We start from the raw sequence: 20776 nt of genomic DNA, 5'->3' as shown, positions 1-20776 counted from the left end.
CACTTTCTCCTCATTCCTCAGCTCCCTACATTTGTGGGTGGGCAGAGTGGGATTCGAGTTCTAAGCTGTCTCAATAAATATTGCTTTTTTTTTTTTTTGAAATGTAAATATTTCTTTTGTTAAGATCGAGTCCGGTTCCACTCCCAAATGACTAGCGACTTAGGAGGCCTATTGCTCAACTTTGTAATTGATGATTTTTAAATTTTTTTATATATTTGGGACTATCCGCTCTAGCACTTTCCCTCATGTCTAGGCTTCTACATATGAATAACTGGCTTGAAACATGGACAACATAGAAAGGGTACAAATTGGGCCCAATTGCCAGGTTTTGATCGACATCGTGCTCTAACACCATGTTAAGATTGAGCTTAGTTGCATCCTAAATTGAGTAGCTACTTATGAGGCCTATTGGTCAACCTTATAAACCAACGATGTCTTAATGTTTATCTATGTGGGACTGTTCCGACTAACAACTTTCTTTATTCTTTTTATTCACTCACTTCCTTAGATGAAAAAGGTACAGTAGTTATTGTGTTAAAGTGCCGAAAGTTTTAGCTTCCTATAACTTGTACATTTTTTATATTATTATAAAACTTAATGACCTTATATAGTAAAAAAAACTAAATGATCTTATGTAAAAGGAAGCTTGGTGTATATATGTAATTAATCCTTCCAGGTTTTTATCTTAAGCCCCGACCATGCCTTGTGGGGCAATGGCCAAAGGCTATCGCTGCATGGAGCGGGTTGAGTTGCCAAATTTAGTTCACCCCTTTGCAAAGCTTAGTTACTAGGGAGTTGTTATGGTGCCTTTTCATTTGTAAAAAGGTGATGATACAAACTATAGCATAAAAACTTGACATGGTTATGGGAAATGGTGAGCTATAGAACAACTATTTGACATGGTGACATGCCATGACACCACTGTTGGTCCCATCAATGGCATTGATGGGTAATGTCAATGTCAAACTTTGTGTAAAAACCTCACGTTACGTCACCTTAAATAATTTATTTTGTTCCTCGGCTTTGTGTATTGAATAAAATTTTATTTTCTAAAAAATCATTTATTTATTTTAAGTTATTAGGATGTTAATGTAACATATGCATCATTTTTTGTTGCTGGATAATTTTCTATTGCTGTTTTGATTGTGTTAGTAAGAATAATCTTTACATAGGTTAAAGTTTGGAAAATCCTATGCTTATTAGTTGAAAAAACCTTCTCGCTTCGCCTAATTAGTCGGTATAGACCCATACATGATTTTAACATGGCATAATGTAGGAAATCTGTTTTATTTGGACTTTTTTTTATTTTTTGAAAGGGTATTTTGCCTATTTTATGCCCTATAAGTTTGTGTCCCATTTATGTTGTGCCCATCTAATGTCTGTTTTCTGTTTGTTGAGGCTTTAGACTTGAGGATGAGTGTTAGTGGGAATAAACCCACATGGGTTAGGGTTTGGAAAATCAAAATAGTTATTAGTTGGAAAAAGGGTTTCCTAACTTTTGCTAGTCACTTTAGGGTGGACTTGGATCCAAATTTAGTTGAATAGTTTAGCAATTTCAAAACATTTTGGGTTTGAAGTGATTACTTTGGGGTTTCAGGATGAGAGATTATCTGAAATTGGCAATGAAGCTGTGATATGGGATTCTATTCTGATTGCCCATGCATGCTTTCTAATTAAATGTATCTCTCAACGGGAGGAACACATCCGTGATCTCTCTGTTAGTGTATTGAATCAACTGAAGCATAAGTATCCACAGGTACTTCTCTTTTGAAAAAAATCTTTTTTTTTTCTGATATAAATTTTGTTTGCTTACAAAATGTGCATTTTTTGGCATGTTAGGTTCTGTGGAATTCTTCATGCTTGGATTTGCTCTTTTCTGTTAACAGCGATTCAACTTCTATGCTTGATCCTGCTTGGGTAGCAACAGTGCGCTCTCTGCATCAAAAGATTGTTAGGGAGTGGATCACCAATGCACTTTCACTTGCTCCATGTACTACCCAGGGTTTTCTTCAGGTTTTCTCGTTTAGCTGCTCTATATTTTCTTTTACTAATTCTAGTGAGGTTTACTGATGCTTTTTCTTTTCTAGCATGATTTTTGAAGCTTAAATATTTTCTGTTGAACGATGTAGACTGAAAAGCTCATTATATAAAAAAGACATAAAGGCTAAAATTATTCTCTAATTCTGATGTTTATCATACATTGTGCCCTTTTCTATTTAATCAGAATATGAATGTATCCATAAGGATAGATCACAAATCTCATTCTTGTGGTACTCTTTAGCAAGTTATTTGGTGTTGCATTCTATCTCATTCCTTGGTTTCTAAGTTAAGAGTAGAGTGAAAAGAATTGCAAAAAGGACAGAAAATTGTGCCGAAAAGCTCAAGCGCGAGTACAAGAAATCACACATACAAATAACAAAGAATAAAGAAAATACACTCAGTGAACACCAAATGGATATGAATCCCATTCCTGAATAACATCTAGAGAACCCCCTTGTTTACCCATAGAATCCGCGATTGAGTTGGCTTTCATACTGTATAAGTCCATCTTTTTCAAAGAGAAGAGGAGAGGCATTCAATCTCTTCAATAATGTGCAAAAAAGGTCATGGAGGCCTCTTTTCAGAAGAAAATCAGGATATGATGACCAAGGAATCTCCCTGTATGATTGATGGGGATGTATAGGCGCTGCTTATATATTCGAATGCCACAGTGAAGGGCGTAGAGTTCTGCCTCAGTGGAATCGAATCGGCCAAAGTGTACAAGAAAATTTTCTAAGTGCAAGAAACAAGGGACAGAATAGAATCACATGCCTGGACCTGCCATTACCAGTGTTATACGCATCATGTGCATTTAATGTTGGTGACATTATCAGTTTTTTCTACAAAGTGCATGATATGTTTTTATATTTGAATAGCCAGATTCATGGCATGTGATTTTGGTTTATATACTTCCTTGCAACTGATATGTCAGGAACAACTTCGTAAGCTAAATGCATGGCAGAGGCCCCAAGATTCAACAGATGTTGTTTCTCTTTTATCTGAAATTCGATTAAGTAGTGGCAAAAATGATTTTTGGGTTGGAATTCGAACTGCAAATATTCCTGCTGTTATGGCTGCAGCAGTGGCAGCTTCAGGAGCAAACCTCAAAGTTTTGGAAGCATTCAACTTGGAGGTGCTGTCAACAAGTCTAGTTAGTGCCACTGTAAAGTCCAATCACTCTGGCGAAATTGCTGGCATGAAAAGACTATACACTAGTATTGGTGGGTTCCAGACAGGCACAGCACCAAGGGGTTTTGGTCTAGGTTTTGGTCTTCAAAGCTTGACAGGTGGTGGAGCTCACCAGCAGGCACCAGAAAATGAGACATTTAGTGAGATTCTTCTGAGCAGATTCATGCGTTCACTTCAACAGTTTGTTAACTTCGCCGAAAAAGGTGGAGTGGTGGATAAAGCACAATTTCGTGAAATTTGTTCTCAGGCAACTGCATTCCTCCTCTCGATTCTGGTAATTCCACTTTATGTTAAATCTCTCTCTATTTTTCTGCTACATGATCCTCCACAAACACATTACATGTTCAATTTTGGAAACGCGTATCTATTTTTTTCTGGGGGATCAACACGTAGGATGATCAGAGTAAGAAACTTATGGGCCCATCCTATGCCTTCTCTTTAATTTTGAACTTGGGCTTTGTGCAGCTGTTTGTGCTTCAATTTTTTTTTGTTAGGTTGTAGTTTTCTTTCCAGCTGTTATGTAGGGCTGCCTGTGCTCTGCAGCTTCTTTTAACGTTCCACAACAGGGTATTCATTTTTCTTAGTAGTATCTCAATATATGTTTTTCGCGTTTAGGAATCAAATCCCAAATCAAATCTGGAAGGCTTTTCTCAGCTCCTGCGACTCCTTTGCTGGTGTCCTGCCTACATTTCAACACCAGAAGCAATGGAGACAGGAGTGTTTATTTGGACATGGCTAGTCTCTGCTGCACCTCAATTGGGTTCTCTTGTTCTTGCTGAGCTTGTTGATGCATGGTTGTGGACTATAGATACAAAGCGAGGTTTGTTTGCATATGATATGAAATACTCTGGTCCTGCTGCAAAATTGAGGCCTCAACTCACACCTGGGGAGCCAGAAGTTCCACCTGAAAAGGATCCTGTTGAAGGAATTATTGCACATAGATTATGGCTTGGTTTTTTTATTGATCGATTTGAGGTTAGTACCTATCTTTTTTCCTGATGTTTTCTCACATATGGCTGCTATACTAGGCATACCTACATGTGCATTATCATTTCAAGTAAGATGTTTAAATAGAAATCTGAAGTATTTGCACTTATACTTTTGTAGCATATCAGATTTCAGAAAACATGAGGCTAATCATTGCTGGTTTAAGGCATACTGTTGCCTTGGTCTTTTGTCATTAAATAATGGATATCTCTCTCTCTGGACATGGGGAATTTTTCGTATGATCTGAGCTTTCATGTGCATGGTGCTTTATCTTCAGATTGAAGCACTCGAATCGAAAATTTAGTATGAAATCAAAATTGTTGAATAAGTTACTATACACTCCTTTTCAGAAACAGTTACTAGTTAGTCTTTTTCACACGTTTGGCTTTTTTTTGTGTCTTTTTCTTGTTTATAGAAAATATTCATCACTCAAAAAAAGCTACTAAATACATTTTTGTTTTATATAACGAGTTGCTAAATACTTATGTTATGTCATAGATGTTGAAATTTTCCTATTCTTTATTCCTACAATTGCTGCCCCAGTTTCTTCACTCTCCTGCTACCCTGTCTGATTTCTTTTACTAAAGCAGATCCATGCAACATTGGTCTTGTCCATCATTTAAAAAAAAATTAAAGTATCCAACCTTCAATATTCAAAAAACAGAACCCAACCTTGATATGGCCCAATTTTCAGAAAGGACCCATGATTCAAACCAAACAAAACTTGCCTCGTGCTGTCTACTTATTGGAGCATATGATGGAATTATTTTTTTACAATGTTGTTCCCTGGAGTTAAACTAGACCATTTTGATACTGCTGATGTTGGATTTTGATTTTATTCCCTTTTTTTATTTTTGATTATGTAGGTAGTCCGGCATGACTCTGTGGAACAACTTTTGCTTCTAGGTCGAATGTTAAAAGGAACAACGAGATCCCCTACACATTTTACCCGCCACCCTGCCGCTGTTGGAACTTTTTTCACTGTGATGCTTCTTGGACTAAAGTTCTGCAATTGCCAATCTGACCATATTAGCAAGCACTCAAAAACAGGGCTTCAATTGCTAGAGGACCGTGTCTTTAGGTAAATTGTCATTTTATTTTTAATTTTTGCTGTCCGTTGTACTGATTATCTTAGATCCCAACCAACCTCTTTAATTTGAAACATCATATGAAAAATACATTAATGTTGTTCGTACATGCCGTCTCTGCGTTTCATGCATTCACGTTTGAAGGGAAGCCAAACTCTATGATTTGTTGCAATGACAGTTGTCAGCAAAACCTTGTTGTTGGAGATTACTTCACCCATTGACCCTGAGTTCAGCCCTTCACACTTTACCCTATATCACTGTCATGTTTTTTTCCCTTTTGGTTCTTTCATGTTTAAGTTTTTTCTTTCGCTATACTGAAACTGCTTTTACTATTTGTCTAAAAAAAGTGTCCTTTATTGAAAAATACTTGGATTAAGTATTCCAATATGAGATCTTTGGTTTAAATCTTACCCGGTTTCTGGTATACTGTGCATGTGTTGATAAGCAATATTAGATAAAAAGAAAATAAAGTGGCTATAAGAGGTGGTTTTAGAAACAGTCCAAAGATAAAGGTTTGTCATTTGAGGTTTTCGGTTTAAATTATTTACATATTTATTTTGTTCTGGTTATCTTGGGGATGTTAAGTGTTTGCATAACCAATATTAAGAAAAGTAGACATCCAGTTTAGATGTGAGCAACTGATCAGTTATTGGAGATCGTGAACTCAGTTCCTGATACTGTGATCACCAAATTCCCTTTGAGAATGCTAATTAAACTCCCAGCTGAAAAAGCCCAGAGATTTAGTCTTTTAGTACATGTGATCAGTTGCACCATCAACTGGTAGAGAAGTTTCTATAGAATAGGAGGGCAGCAGGGTAGGTTTGCAGTGCGCCCACCATGCCTGTCAAATATAATGTACATATGTTATACTTACCGAGCAGGTCTCTTTTGCGGTTTCCAGGGCATCACTGTGTTGGTTTTCTCATGAACCAGAGTGGTATGATGCAAGTAGTAAGAGTTTTGCTCAGAGTGAGGCTCAATCTGTCTCTGTTTTTGTTCATCTTCTTATGAATGGGCGAGTAGATGCTCCTCAGTCTGATTCATCAAAAGCCCGCAATCGTGAAAATGAAAGTACAGCTGCTAACATGGTAGGTGCATTGTTGTTACTTTGTGACTGTTGGAATAAAAATGGATGAGAATGAATCTGCTCCTCCAGTTTCAAATCTATTATTTTTGGGAAGGAAATGATTTTATAAAATGTACTTCTTTTTAGACGGATCAATACCACCCAGTGTGGGGCTATTTGGAAAACTATGCTACTGGACGAGAGAAGCGAAAGCAATTACTTTTGATGCTGTGTCAGAATGAGGCAGATAGGCTTGATGTGTGGGCGAATCCAGTCAATTGCAAGTAATTTCTCCTTCACATTTTACACTTCAAATTTTATTCATTTTCCAGCATGAAATTCCTGAGATTTTTTATCCAGGTCGTTGGATAAAAGAAAGTTATTGAAAAACAGACACTATATACAGCAAAACTTCGTATAAAGGCTCAAATCTGTTTGTATTTCCCCTCTTTGGGGTTCTTTCTTGGTGAATATTATATTCCTATTTTCTTTAAAAAAGGCTCAAATCTACCATTCAAATCACATGAGTGAAATATAGCTGTGATAATCTATTTTGATTGGTTCTTGATTGATTAGTTTCATTTTAATTTTCTTTTCAGGGAGCTTACTGGATCTCGTTTAAAAATTAATTCAGAGAAGTGGATTGACTATGTCAGGACTGCATTTTCAGTGGACCCACGGATCGCTTTGTCCCTGGCCACGAGGTTCCCTGCAGTTCCTGCTTTGAAAGCTGAAGTTACTCAGTTAGTTCAAGTATGCTTGCTATACTATTGTTGGCTTGGGTGGTTTTAGGATTTGGAATATTTTCTGAGGAAGATGGTAGAGGATACATTTTTGTAAATTGAAATCTTAATTTACAGGCTGTATCTTCTCTGTCTTCAAATATGTAGCTGAAAAGGAATAAAGACTTGAATCACATAAGTTTTCAACTCAGTCACTAGATTCAGTTCTAATGGATTGGGGTTATTTTTTTCATCACCTACACTTTTTTCTGTTCCCTCTTCTCAATGTCCATTTCAGTTCAGTTTTGAGCTCTTTTTCTTTCATTAATCAATAAGATGGAGATAATGGCTAAATTGAAAATATAGTAGAAACTATGACAACATTCTAGTTTGCCAAAGACAGAGACCATTCCTATATGTCCTTCTCCTTCTCTCTTTCTATCTTTCTTCCTCCTATCTTCATCTGTATTTAAATATGCGTTCATGTGTGTGGGGGTGCACAGGTGGGTGTTTGTGTGAATGAGCATGTACATGTGCATGCATGTGGATGTGGGTATTCCCTTTATCTCCTCTCTCTGTACCTGTGTGCTTGTGCTGTTATTTCTTGTAATTTACAAGTTTATCTTCTGCAGCGTCACATATTGGAATTGCGCAATTTTCCTGAAGCATTGCCATTTTTCGTTGCCCCAAAGGCAGTAGATGAAAATTCTGTTTTGTTACAACAATTGCCACACTGGGCTGCTTGTTCAATCACTCAGGCTCTGGAGTTTCTTACTCCATCATACAAGGGTCACCCACGCGTCATGGCATATGTTCTGAGGGTATTGGAGTCTTATCCTCCTGAACGTGTTACATTTTTTATGCCCCAGTTGGTGCAAGCTCTCCGATATGATGAAGGAGTATGTTCTCTTTTAGAATCTGTTTTCAGTTAACTTCTTTAGTAGTATGAATAGTTAGACTTTTCTCAGTTTTGTTAAACAATGTCCTTTTAATTCAATTTGCAGAAATTAGTTGAAGGGTATCTGCTAGGAGCAGCTCTAAGAAGTAATATATTTGCTCATATCTTGATATGGCATCTTCAGGTGGATCTTTCTATTTTCTTTATTGCTTTCATATTTTGCTCTATCTTGACATAAGGAACGATGAAAGACACTACTGAAAATTCTTTCATATAACTATGTGATTTTTTATTTTATTTTTGGTTCTTTAAAGAGTGCAACTATTTTGTTGGAACCTTTCCACTCATTTTGTCAAGTTGGGTCCAAGGTCTATATTAAAATAACTTGCTAAGTTAGGAAGCCTCTTTCACAGCTAATAAACCTAAGATTTTTATATTCATTTGTCCAAGTTGTAACGCTCCCCCTACTCTGATACCATGTGAAGTTGGGTCCAAGGTCTATTCCAAAAATGTCTAGCTAAGTGAGGAAACGACTTTCCGAGTTAATAAATCTAAGGTTGTTTTACACATTTGTCCATGTAGGACTCTTCTCTAACACATTTACTTTAATGTACGGTTTTCTGAGTTCATATTTTCTTTTAGTGCAGTTACTAGTCAACTTATTTTCCAAAGCATCTCTTCTTGCGTTCAATTTTTTAAGTCTTTCTATGTTTAGCATATGTATATGTTAAGTGTTTTATGATTTCAGGGAGAGACATTTTCTCCTGAACCAGGAAAGGATGGAAATGGTGCAAAGGTACATTTTCTTTCTACTGATCAGTACCATTTCAGGTTCATCTCAGGCAAAATTCTTTTTACTCTGCCCCATTATTTACTCTGGGTCCACAAAGGATCCTGTAACGAATCAATACTTCTAAAAGTTTAAGGTAGGCTTGGTAGCTTGTTAAACAGTTCTGAGTTCTGTGCTTGCCCTAGTTTGGCCTATTGATACTGATTTTTTTTTTATATTGGTATATTTTCTCCATTTATTCCATTCTCTGCTGTTCAAGAGAGTTCTCTTTGTCAATTTTTCAGATTAGTTCTTTTCAAGCACTATTGCCTGTTTTTAGGCAGCGAATTATTGATAGTTTCAGTCCTGAAGCCCGTGAGATGTTTCAGAGAGAGTTTGACTTTTTTGACAAAGTAACATCTATTTCTGGAGTTTTATTTCCACTGCCTAAGGAAGAACGGCGGGCTGGCATACGGAGGTAATAGTTTGTTTATCTTCTTGGTTCTTATAGTGATATCAATTTTTGCACTTTGTACTTTCAGTTTTTGTTTGTTGATGAGAGACTGGCAACAGGGGGACCCTGACTACAAACAAATACTTGTTAATTGTCTTTTATCATGGCAAGAGAAGTCAAGAGTTGAAAAAAAGAAACTGAGAATTTAGTTTCTCACTTTCTTTGCCGTGTTTCTTGTTTAGTTTTAAGCTCGTTATATCTGCAGGGAATTGGAGAAAATTGAAGTGACTGGGAATGATCTCTATCTCCCTACTGCCCCAAACAGGATCGTCCAGAGCATCCGATTGGATAGTGGCATTCCTCTTCAGTCTGCTGCAAAAGTTCCAATTATGATTACATTTAATGTTGCAGATAGAGAAGGAAATCCTCTTGATATAAGGCCACAAGCCTGCATCTTCAAGGTGTGTCTTATCATTTTACTTATTTTATAATACTCGTTACAAACCCAATTCCCGGATACCCTCATGTATCCATTTATTTACTTTTTTGGTATATCATGTGAATTTGTTTATATAACAACGAGCATCCTATTATCTTCAAAAGAAAAAACAGCAATAATCCTGTCTACTTTGTAAATTTTCAAATAGAAGGAGAGGTTATGCTTTTCTTTTCCTGAAAAAAATCTTTTTTTTTTTTGTTTTGGCCTTCCTGCTCTAGGTTGGTGATGATTGTCGACAAGATGTTCTTGCTCTCCAAGTGATTGCACTGCTCAAGGACATATTTGATGCAGTTGGACTTAATCTCTATTTGTTTCCATATGGAGTTCTCCCCACCGGACCAGAGAGAGGCATAATTGAGGTGAGGTTGATTTCATCTTTTGTGTTGGAGGGTGAAAAGTACCTTTTATTGCCTTCATTGGCAGCATTGAAGAACAGTCTAGTTTTGAGTCAGCAGTTTGTCTGAATTGGTTACAATTTCAGGTAGTTCCCAACACTCGGAGTAGAAGTCAAATGGGTGAAACCACTGATGGTGGTTTGTATGAAATTTTTCAGCAAGATTTTGGACCTGTTGGGTCTTCTAGTTTTGAAGCAGCTCGTGATAATTTTATCATCAGTAGTGCCGGTTATGCAGTTGCTAGCCTTCTACTTCAACCAAAGGATCGGCACAATGGCAATCTTCTCTTTGATAAGTATGAGCACTTATTGACCATACATTATATTTTATCTAATCTGTACGTCAACTTTTTGTCAATTCTTGATTGATCGCTGTTGTTTGCACTCTTAAATGTCCAGTGTGGGGAGGCTTGTACACATAGATTTTGGCTTTATTTTGGAGACGTCACCTGGTGGTAACATGCGTTTTGAAAGTGCCCATTTCAAGCTGAGCCATGAGATGACTCAGTTGCTTGACCCTTCAGGGATGATGAAAAGTGACACTTGGTACCAGTTTGTTAGGTGAGCTTTCTTTTGTAGAATTTGGAGCATTTTAACATGTTCATCATGCATTAGGAGCTTTAAGTTACATCCACCTGCAAAAGATGCCCGAAACATTAAACTCTGCCTCTCTTTGAGGCTGGGCAGGCTCCATATCCAGGATGGAGTTTCTATAAACTGCTATGATCTGTGGTATTTATAAGGGACTTAAAATTAAAATGGAAAACTGATCATGGAAAGCAGAAAGAATAGTTGTAAGATGGTGATGTTGTCTACTGGATGACGCTGGACTTAATGCTCAAAGATCAGGTGACTACCTTCGCCTTTGTTTTTTGGGTCCTGCATCTTTCCCATTATGCAGAATTACTTCCTATGTGGCCTCAAAACCAACATCTTCTTGCTGTTTTTTTTTTTGTTCAAACTGGTTTGGTTTGCTTTCTTCCATTTCTTAGTTTCCTTTTTCTTATTATCATCCTGTTTCATTTTCCACAAAATCTTGTTGTGGGTTTATAGGCCCCAGCGAACGGCCAATTCCACCCCCCTGTACTGTACGGGTCTGGGTTTTGAAATGTTTTATTTATCCTTTAGTTTGCATGAGGTGAGGCTACGATTTACGTTTTGAGTCTATCTAATATTATCTAATCTCCTCAGTGAAAAGCATCGATATTCAATAAACTAGACCTTTATCATAATAGATGGTAATGTAAGGTTTGTGTCAATCTGAAATTGAGTAGCTCCATGTTGGCAGGTTAGATAATATCTAGAATTCTACTTCATAAGAAATGGTTCCTCTATTTTCTTAGCTCAATCAAATCCATTGTATATGGGTTAATCAAAGTTCTCAAGATCCTAGTAAATAATCTCTGTATTTGTACAGACCCAGCTTTGTCTTGTGATAGCTGGAATTGTCAGGTCCACATGATTCATCCAAGGGTTGATGCTAGCTCTTGTCATGTTTCTTTTTTCTGTTTTTCTTTTCTTCCTCATCTCTGCTGATCTTTTGACTTCCAAACAATGAAAATTCATAAAATTTCCACGTTTTCCCTTCTTCATCTAGTAATTTCCTCAGTGACTGATGTGGATCTCCATTAACGCCTGTTGCAGCTTGTGTGTCAAAGGTTATTTAGCTGTAAGAAGGTACATGGATGGGATAATCAACACCGTGATGCTGATGGTGGACAGCGGGCTCCCTTGCTTTAGCAGGGGAGACCCCATTGGGAACCTCCGGAAGCGTTTCCACCCAGAGATGAGCGAACGAGAAGCTGCAAATTTCATGATCCGGACATGCACCGACGCCTACAACAAGTGGAGCACTGCAGGCTATGACTTGATACAGTATATACAGCAAGGAATCGAGAAATAACAACTCTTCGTACCGAGGTCAGCCAGAGCTCTTAGTTGTATATTGGAGATTCGATTGCTTATTTATGCAGTTTTGATTGATCTGACCAAATGTGAACTAGTAATTCTTTTTCCCCAAAGGGGTTTACTTAATACCCACTGTCTACAAGTCCCAGTGTTAAGTTTATTAATCCGGTCATGGTTGAGGTATGTACAGAAGAGAGGAAGAAAGGAGGACTTGGATGTCTTGGCTTTGTTTTTTCCGTTGGAAATTTCTTCTCCAGCAGTTGAAGCTGTGATTATGGCTTTTCATTTTAGGTTAATTTTTAAATATGGCCTTCTTAGATGTAATTTACCATATGGGTAAATTATTAATATGGTTGATGAAATTCATAACTTAGTAATTAAAATATTGAAGCAGGGGACCTACAGCATTCAGCTTAGAAGGTAAGGGCAGCCTTCTACCATTAAGGGAGGGGAGGGTGAATAAGACCAGTGTAGTGGAGAAACGGTTTAATTCATCTTCTCCATATGAACGGAGGAGACTAATCCTATTGCTAACCCCTCCCCTCTCTTATTGGTAGAAGGCTGCCCTTACCTTCCATAACATCCCATGCTTCTTGCATTAAGATTTGGGAGAGGTTAAAAGGTTGGATGTAGCAGATTCATAAACAGGGTATTCAAATAGACCCTACATATCGGACCTTACATATAGGGGTTAAGAAAACTTAAATAAACACCTTCTCCACGTTTTATTTAGCCAAAGCAGACATGTATACAACGAGGCCCACACACCTTAAAATGTTATTTATAGACCTTGTCTATAGATGGGACTAGGATTATTAATTGTTGCTCTTAACGTGAGACGGAACTAGAGGGATCCATTTATGTATGCATTGAATCAGCTTCATTAATTGTTCAACATGGGACAAAATCCAGGTCGTCCATCTATGTGGGCCATGAACATTAATCGGTTTCTTGACCAATATTAGCATGACAGAAAATCAGGATCGTCCACTCCTGTGGACCTTAAATAGAACTAGCATCACCATTCATCAATTTGTCCTTCCTTGTTTCTTGTGCCAAAACCCAACCCAAAAACGATAATGGATCTCCAAACTGATACGTTCCGCCGAATTTTTCCACGCTGCCTTGACCACAAAAGTTACGCGGCGAGAGACGGTAGGTGCGTTGGTCCACGAAAGTTCTCTCGGCTGCGCGACAGGTGGCGACGGCTTACGCGCTAAAGCGCAAGCGTCTTCACATGGTATCTGACTGGCAATCAGTGTTCTTTTATGATTCTTTAGTGCGGAACACCGTAACACGGTCTATTATAGAAACCCATAGCCCGCCGGTCAGGATAATTCAGTCTTCCCTTAACCACTCCGTGTAGGCACTTGGAAGCTTAAAAACCTTCATTTGATATGTTTTTTTTATGCTTACTCAAATCAACCCTTAGAATGAAGCAAATGGGAGAAGGAAATCCTTTTTGGTGAATTAATATGTACTTCGAAATGCACATCTAGTTTATAAAACTTAAGTTGGAGTCGATATCATCATTAGATTTTTTAACCTTACTCTAAGATCAATTTTTACATCTCCATGAAGTTTGAATCGAAACTTGGAAGATGATTTCATCAATAGTTTTTTTTTTTTAATCAAAATTTGTAATCAATGGCTGCATCAACTTCCCCAGCAAAATGACAATAATTATTTAAATAAAAAATATTACATGGGTGAAATCTTTGTTTGGGTTTATGAAGAATTTTTTATATATATAATGATCGTTCAGAAAAATTTGATATTTGAATTTTTAGATTTGGTTTTTTCTCTAATCCTTATGCAAATAAAAAAATACAAACATTTGATTTATTTCTCTATATAAATCTTATATTTGTTGTCTCAAGCAAATTTTCACTTACGATAATTTGTATTTATCTGTTTTAGGTGATTATATTAATATGATCATGAACATATACACTAATTGATTGTTGAACTAAAAGTAACTTAAAATAATTAATTATTATATTAGTAATTTTATTAACTTATATAAGATAAAAGCATTTCATTATTCGATTTGCAATACGCCCAAGTTTCATCTTAAAAGGGTTACTATATCTATGGAGTATGAAAAACTCATGGGTGGTCCTCAATTTCTCCTGAGGACCACCTTACCATCACTGTTTCTTGTCAACCCTAACTTGTCTGTTTACAGTTTTGAGAGCATTACAAACGTTACAACAAGGAGTTTAAAGTCGCCAGTTGACTCTTGATTAGACACTTCTATCCTCCCTGTAAATAATACAGCGGAGTTTTGAGGGTTAGAACGGTAATTTCAAAAATAAAATAGGTACGTCTTCTATTTATTTCTAGTCTTTTACAGTCAATCAATCTTGCTCCTCCTTCCCCGTTTGGACAGACGGTCTTCCACATCGGAATCTTTCTCGCCTCCTCTGCCGATTTTTTGCTGCTTCCGGTGTACGTTTTCGTTTCTCCCTTCTTATGTTGTTCTCCCTTTTACTGTACTTTTTTTTTTTTTTGTTTTTTTTTTCTGTTTAAGCTTTCTCTGAAGCATGATCTGAGGCCTGAGCTGGTTTTTCTTTCTTTTTGAAAAATGGGAAATTTTCGTTCTTTTGGTGCTTGATTTTTGGATGTGAAGTTGGGTTTGTGCTGGAATTTCGTGGGATTGGTTTTACTTTTGCAGTTAAGAGTTTTGTTGGTTGAGTTTTGAACTCTGATAGCTGGATTGGCGTAGTTTAATGGCTGATGAGATGTGAAAATTTGGTTTGTAGTGGATTTTGGTTCTTGTGGTTTTTTTCAGTGTCGGGAGTTGTGGATCGCAGCTACTCATTTGGTTGTTTTGGTTTCGATTTTGGTTTTTTTTTTGCAGATCTGAGGAGGCAGTTTCGAAGTGTGAGATATTTATTGTTTCGTCCTCCTGGAGTTGGAGAGTTGGGGTTCGGAGAGTGGAGGATTTTGATTGTAGGAGGGAGTTACAACTGGTATGAGCTTTCCATGTGATCTTTTCCCCTTTTAGCTTCGAAGTATTTGGGGGTTTCGGCCGATTTCCTTGATCGTGACCCTCACGTCTTAAGCAGAGATCTTGGGAGTGTTGTACCGGAGTTGTTTTCTTTGTGATCATTGATGAAGATCTCTACGAAGAGAAATCCTACTACTTTTTGTGCGTTCCTCTTCCTTTCCTCTCTCTTTCTGTCAGTTGTTTCTGCGCAGAGCAATAATAACACCACTTACTCCCCTCCTGACGAGATTCTCCTGAACTGTGGGGCGTCTCGTGATGTTCCTGATACCGATGGCCGCCAGTGGAATGGAGACGTTGGATCTGGGTTTGCTCCATCATCGCAGAACACGTTAACCTCCAGAGCCAATTCACAGGCCCCGTCTGTAACTGAAGTCCCTTACATGACTGCTCGGATCTTCCGCTCGGAATTCACCTATAGCTTTCCTGTGGGTGCCGGTCGAAAGGCTGTTCGTCTCCATTTCTACCCGAGTTCGTATGATAACCTCAATGCTTCTGCTGCTCTCTTTTCAGTCACCTCCGGTCCTTATACTCTCCTCAGCAATTTCAGTGCTTATCTCTCCGCACAGTCTCTGAACTTTGATTATGTGGTTGAAGAATTTGCTATCAATGTTACGGGAGGATTTTTGAATTTAACACTCACCCCTACCAAGAGTGTTCCAAATGCCTATGCTTTTGTGAATGGTATAGAAGTGGTCTCAATTCCTAATAATATCTTTGGAAATGAGGATGCCCCCCTTGTTGGGGCTCCCAATCAGTTATTCCCTGTCCAAGACAACACAGTCCTTCAAAATCTTTACCGACTTAATGTTGGCGGGAGATATATTCCTCCTACCAACGATCCGATCCGATCTCGGTCTTGGGATGATGACTCACCTTACATATATGGAGCTGGTTTTGGGATCACTAATATCAAAGACCCAAATTTTACCATCAATTTCCCTGATATACCCTCCCATTACATAGCACCAGAGGAGGTGTATTCAACTGCCAGATCGATGACAGTTGACCCAAATATAAACAAGAATTCCAACCTTACCTGGATTTTGGCAGTATATTCAAACTACACATACATGGTCCGCCTCCATTTTTGTGAATTTATGAGCCAATATACTAAGATCAACCAGAGGGTGTTTGAGATCTATATCAATAACCAGACTGCAACAGATGAGGCTGATGTGATTGCTTGGACTGGTAATCAGGGTAATGGGATTCCAGTATACAAGGATTACATTGTGACAATTCCAACAACGTCTGAGCCTTTTTCTGATTTGTGGATTGCCTTGCATCCAAAGATAGGATCATCCCAGTATTATGATGCAATACTAAATGGACTTGAAGTCTTCAAATTGAACAATACAGAGGGCAGTCTTGGTGGGCCTAATCCAATCCCAAAACCAGTACCACAAGGGGATGGAGCTGATGTTCATCAGAAGTCTGGTCCTAAGAGTCATACTGCAGTTATTGTAGGAAGTGTTGTGGGTAGTATCGCTGTTGTCGCTATCCTGGGTCTGATCATCGCCATTTGTCAGTGTCAAAGAAAGGACAAGGACTCAAGCAGCAGTGATGGCCCATCTGGGTGGCTCCCACTCTCTCTATATGGGAACTCTCATTCTGCAGGTTCTGCCAAGACTGGAACCACTGGAAGCTATGCTTCTTCTCTCCCAGCAAACCTCTGTCGCCACTTTTCTTTTGCAGAGATCACTGCAGCAACTAATGATTTTGATGAGGCACTCCTGCTTGGAGTTGGAGGATTTGGCAAAGTCTATAGAGGTGAGATTGATGGAGGGACCACCAAGGTGGCCATTAAACGTGGGAATCCACTCTCAGAGCAGGGCGTGCATGAGTTCCAAACGGAGATTGAGATGCTTTCTAAGCTCCGACATCGGCATCTGGTCTCTCTCATAGGATACTGCGAGGAGAATTGTGAAATGATCCTTGTGTACGACTACATGGCCCATGGGACACTTCGAGAACACCTCTACAAGACCCAGAAGCCTCCACTTACTTGGAGGCAACGACTGGAGATCTGCATAGGTGCAGCTCGTGGCTTGCACTACCTGCACACTGGGGCCAAACACACTATCATTCACCGAGATGTCAAGACAACCAACATCTTACTTGACGAGAAGTGGGTCGCAAAGGTATCTGATTTTGGGCTGTCCAAGACAGGGCCAACATTAGACCATACTCATGTGAGCACTGTTGTGAAGGGAAGTTTTGGATACTTAGATCCTGAATATTTCCGGCGGCAGCAGTTGACAGAAAAATCCGATGTGTACTCATTTGGTGTGGTGTTGTTTGAAGTATTGTGTGCTCGGCCTGCATTGAATCCTGCACTGCCTAAGGAGCAAGTGAGCCTAGCCGAGTGGGCTCTCCACTGCCAGAAGAAGGGTATCCTTGATCAGATCATCGATCCGTTTCTTAAAGGCAAGATTGCCCCTGAGTGCTTCAAAAAGTTTGGAGAGACAGCCGAGAAGTGTGTCGCCGACCAGGGTATTGATCGACCTGCAATGGGAGATGTGCTGTGGAACCTTGAATTTGCTCTCCAACTGCAGGAGAGTGCAGATGAGACTGGTACCATGAAAACCGATACGGATAATGAAGTGACCCCGTTCACTTCATCTGGAAAGAAAGACCTGGATGTAGTGTATGGTGGCAACATTTCGGATTCAAGGAGCACAATGAGTATCGGGGGACGGAGCTTGACCAGTGAGGATTCTGATGGCCTGACTCCAAGCGCTGTGTTCTCCCAGATCATGAACCCCAAAGGCCGGTGATGAAATGGGCAATGGAAAACCGACAGGAAGTAATTCTTCCTTCCTCTCCTGAAGCCAGAACTCGGATAAATTTGAACGAACAATGTTGGAAAATGAATGGGTTTTCTCTTTTGTCTGCTTTGAGTTTTGTTGTAATTTGTTATTATATTTTTATATATAAATTGAGTTTTCTGTGTCCCCAAAGACTGAAAATTGTAATAACATTGCTGCTAATTAAACACAATATTTGATTTCCACTTGAAAGTTGAATTCTATGTATAAGTTCAGTGCTCTTCTTGTGTGCTCTCTGTCTTACTCTGTGAAGTCTCATCTGTTTGCAAACTAGTTTCTCTCTGTGCTTAAAATATTGCCTCAAAACTCCATTGTGAGACCATATGAGTGAAGACTACTCTCCATTGAGACCCCCAGGAAACTTACATCCCTAGTTTGTTTATTTCCTTGGATTTCTTTTTAGATTGTGGCAGGCCAGCCAGACTTGGATCAAAGCCAGCTTAAACTGAAATGTTATATAAATGCCATCAGTATTCTTGAGTTTTAAATGAATCAGCTCTAAGATCATGTAAGGCTGTAAATATATCTCTTGGGTTCGATTCTGTATTGTGCAAAAAAACGAGTTGGCACTCATTAGAAAACAGGTATTAAAAGAGCTACAATGATCTTAATATAAGCTTTTATGTAACATTTATAAGGGTATTTTGTTGATAAGATCCCGAGTAAATTAACTGATGGAATCCAATGGCGAAGGTATGGAATTGTTTCTTTTTGTCATTCTGTGAATGGGATTAGAAGTATCGATATGAAATCAACTAATTGACAGGTGTGAAGGTTTTTATATGATATTTGAAGGGACAGTAAGTAATCGTAAAGAAACTGAATCAACTCTATTTTAAAATGGTATTAATCCAGCCTAACTACCGATTTGCAGAGGTGATTAGGCCCTACTGAACCAAGTTTAACCAGGATTGATCATCGATTAACCAAGAAAAACTCTCACCATGGGAATCCCCCCATCAATGCAATTGAAAGAGGGGAAGCAAGGGCTGTAACCCAATATCCTCCAGAACTCACCTCGCATACTTTAATGGTCTACAAAGAAACGAAAAGATTAATAGTAGCTACAAGAAAAAGGGAAGAGAGAACGTGGCCGTAATGGCGTCCACTACCTTCCAGCTCAAACAAGACGCGGATAGGGGTTCGGCGCGTCTCCAACCAGAAATAGGTGGGAAATTTTTCAGAAGACTTTTCAGCTGTTGCTGAGAAGAAAAGAAGACAACGGGAGGGAGTCTTGTCTGCTCTGTTTGAATTATCAATGAAGAATCTTCTGAAACTGGGAATAGTCCACATCGTCGTGGGATCCACTTGGGATAATGCTGTTTGGGTTTGAAAAGGGCGCCTTTATTTTTAATTAAATATTTTAAATTTATTTTATTTTTTAAATGGATAAGATGATTTTAATGATTTGTAGGTAAATGCCTAAAATAATAATTTATAGAGCTATTTTTAATAATAAAATTATTTTTTAAAAAATAATTAAATTATTTTAACATATTATCATAAGTCGATTACTGCCTAAGTAGTTTTCATAATTTTACCCTTAATTTCCTTGATCAATCCTTGAAAGCACGGGGCATAGTCTATCAGGTAATATGTATCAAATTTTAAGGTCACAATATGCTACACAAGATAGATCAAAGAACATTAGTCGTCATCTTGATATAGTATAATATCTAATACCTAGCCAGATGGGCCATCCTCCACAAAGGGGAACCCCTTTTAGCATCATAGCCCGCCAAGTAATTGGTGGATCTAGGGGTGTGGCTCCATATACAATTTAGATGAGAAGTGATTGGCGGATTTAGGGGAGGATTTTCTTCACATACTAATCAATGATAACCTTGGAATCACCTTTTATGATGAGAGGTTCAACGAGACGGTCCTGGAAAATCAAGAGGCCAAACTCTGTGGTAATAAAATCAAATGTACCCAATGAACTAGCAAATGTATAGAAGGGGCAACTACTTTCATCATGGATTACCCCACCAAAACAAACAGGCAGAGACTTGACCAACAATGTTCTCTACACATACCTTAATTGGAGAGGTTTTGAATTGGAACTGGATATGAGCATCTTTCAAAGCTTTGGAAGACAAAAGTTAGTGAAAGAGAGGATCATGGATGACAGATTATAGGGGACACAAAATTGTATTCCAATTCAGTTGAGGAGCAAGGTCGATCCAACACATGAGTTCCCCAATGAAGGTGTGAGATGTAAAGATTTTGTTCCCCTTATATTACCTTTGAACATTGATAATAGTCATTTACAAGGGCAATCTAGTGATAATGTCGATTTAAAGTAGAGTTACAACTACGTTTGAAGCAATAAATTCAAAAGATCTTTGAATGGAAAAAGAATTATCTAATTAAATAATCTAATAAAAATGAATTAAGTAATCAAATAATTTTACCGAGTTTCATTTATTAAACAAAAGCGAAATCGAATATTTCCACCTATACTATTTTTTAAATATTTATAAGAACTAGGGGTGGCTTCGAACCGAGCCGAAGCCGGCTCGTGTTCGGCTCGATTTGACTCGTTATATATCGAGCTCAAGCCGAACTCAAACTCAGAAATGGGCTCGTTTAGGTTAACGAGCCGAGCTCGAGCAGAGCCAGGTTCGGCTCGTCGGCTCGCGAGCCGACTCGTTAATTTAACGATCGGCGGGATGGGGCAAATTTTCGGGAGTCTCGCACGCTCTCTCTCCCGCCCTCGCTCTCTTCGTCTCCTCCTTCACTTCTCTCTTCTTCCTCCGAAATTCCCTCTCTCGGCCTCCTCTCCCTTCTCCCTCTTGCTGTCGCCGCACGTAATCCTTCTCCCCGCTCATCGCCTTCTTTGCCTCTAATCGTCGTCGCCGTCGACTCCCGCAGCGTCGCCCTCGCCTCGTCGTACCCCAACTAGAGCGGCTGCTCTGGACC

The 20776-nt window shown here is 38.6% G+C and overlaps 2 protein-coding genes across 4 annotated transcripts in view; both read left to right on the top strand.

Moving 5' to 3' along the window:
- The window catches only part of LOC137965693 (phosphatidylinositol 4-kinase alpha 1-like), a 45182-nt gene extending 33027 nt beyond the window's left edge, over positions 1 to 12155 (top strand). The window contains exons 10-26 of one of the 3 annotated variants that reach the window (XM_068812006.1): positions 1598 to 1756; positions 1840 to 1990; positions 3123 to 3502; positions 3844 to 4203; positions 5082 to 5296; positions 6205 to 6391; positions 6517 to 6653; positions 6969 to 7122; positions 7724 to 7990; positions 8096 to 8173; positions 8738 to 8785; positions 9064 to 9236; positions 9478 to 9673; positions 9930 to 10070; positions 10193 to 10401; positions 10505 to 10666; positions 11750 to 12155. In XM_068812006.1, coding sequence (XP_068668107.1) covers positions 1598 to 1756; positions 1840 to 1990; positions 3123 to 3502; positions 3844 to 4203; positions 5082 to 5296; positions 6205 to 6391; positions 6517 to 6653; positions 6969 to 7122; positions 7724 to 7990; positions 8096 to 8173; positions 8738 to 8785; positions 9064 to 9236; positions 9478 to 9673; positions 9930 to 10070; positions 10193 to 10401; positions 10505 to 10666; positions 11750 to 12008 — 3276 coding nt within the window. In that variant the 3' untranslated portion in view covers positions 12009 to 12155. Of the gene's footprint in view, positions 1 to 1597; positions 1757 to 1839; positions 2014 to 2971; positions 3503 to 3843; positions 4204 to 5081; positions 5297 to 6204; positions 6392 to 6516; positions 6654 to 6968; positions 7123 to 7723; positions 7991 to 8095; positions 8174 to 8737; positions 8786 to 9063; positions 9237 to 9477; positions 9674 to 9929; positions 10071 to 10192; positions 10402 to 10504; positions 10667 to 11749 lie in introns of all 3 variants that reach the window. The other 2 variants (XM_068812005.1, XM_068812007.1) reach the window with 2 other exon arrangements.
- Positions 12156 to 14384: 2229 nt separating this feature from the next.
- Positions 14385 to 18039, top strand: LOC137965695 (receptor-like protein kinase FERONIA). The gene is made up of 3 exons (XM_068812008.1): positions 14385 to 14464; positions 14877 to 14988; positions 15085 to 18039. The coding sequence occupies exon 3, from the start codon at positions 15131 to 15133 to the stop codon at positions 17801 to 17803; it is 2673 nt and encodes an 890-aa protein (XP_068668109.1). The 5' UTR covers positions 14385 to 14464; positions 14877 to 14988; positions 15085 to 15130; the 3' UTR covers positions 17804 to 18039.
- The last annotated feature ends 2737 nt before the right edge of the window (positions 18040 to 20776 follow it).

This window comes from Aristolochia californica, unplaced genomic scaffold (assembly GCF_029961685.1).
Source record: "Aristolochia californica isolate CCGP_79_NKW_82.1479 unplaced genomic scaffold, dmAriCali1.0.hap1 SCAF_5, whole genome shotgun sequence".
Classification (NCBI taxonomy): domain Eukaryota; kingdom Viridiplantae; phylum Streptophyta; class Magnoliopsida; order Piperales; family Aristolochiaceae; genus Aristolochia; species Aristolochia californica.
The sequence above is the reverse complement of the archived record's forward strand: the minus strand, read 5'-3'. Positions and strand labels throughout refer to the sequence as shown.

Coding starts and splice junctions, on each gene's coding strand:
- LOC137965695 (XM_068812008.1), top strand. CDS start 15,131: ATGAAGATCTCTACGAAGAGAAATCCTACTACTTTTTGTGCGTTCCTC.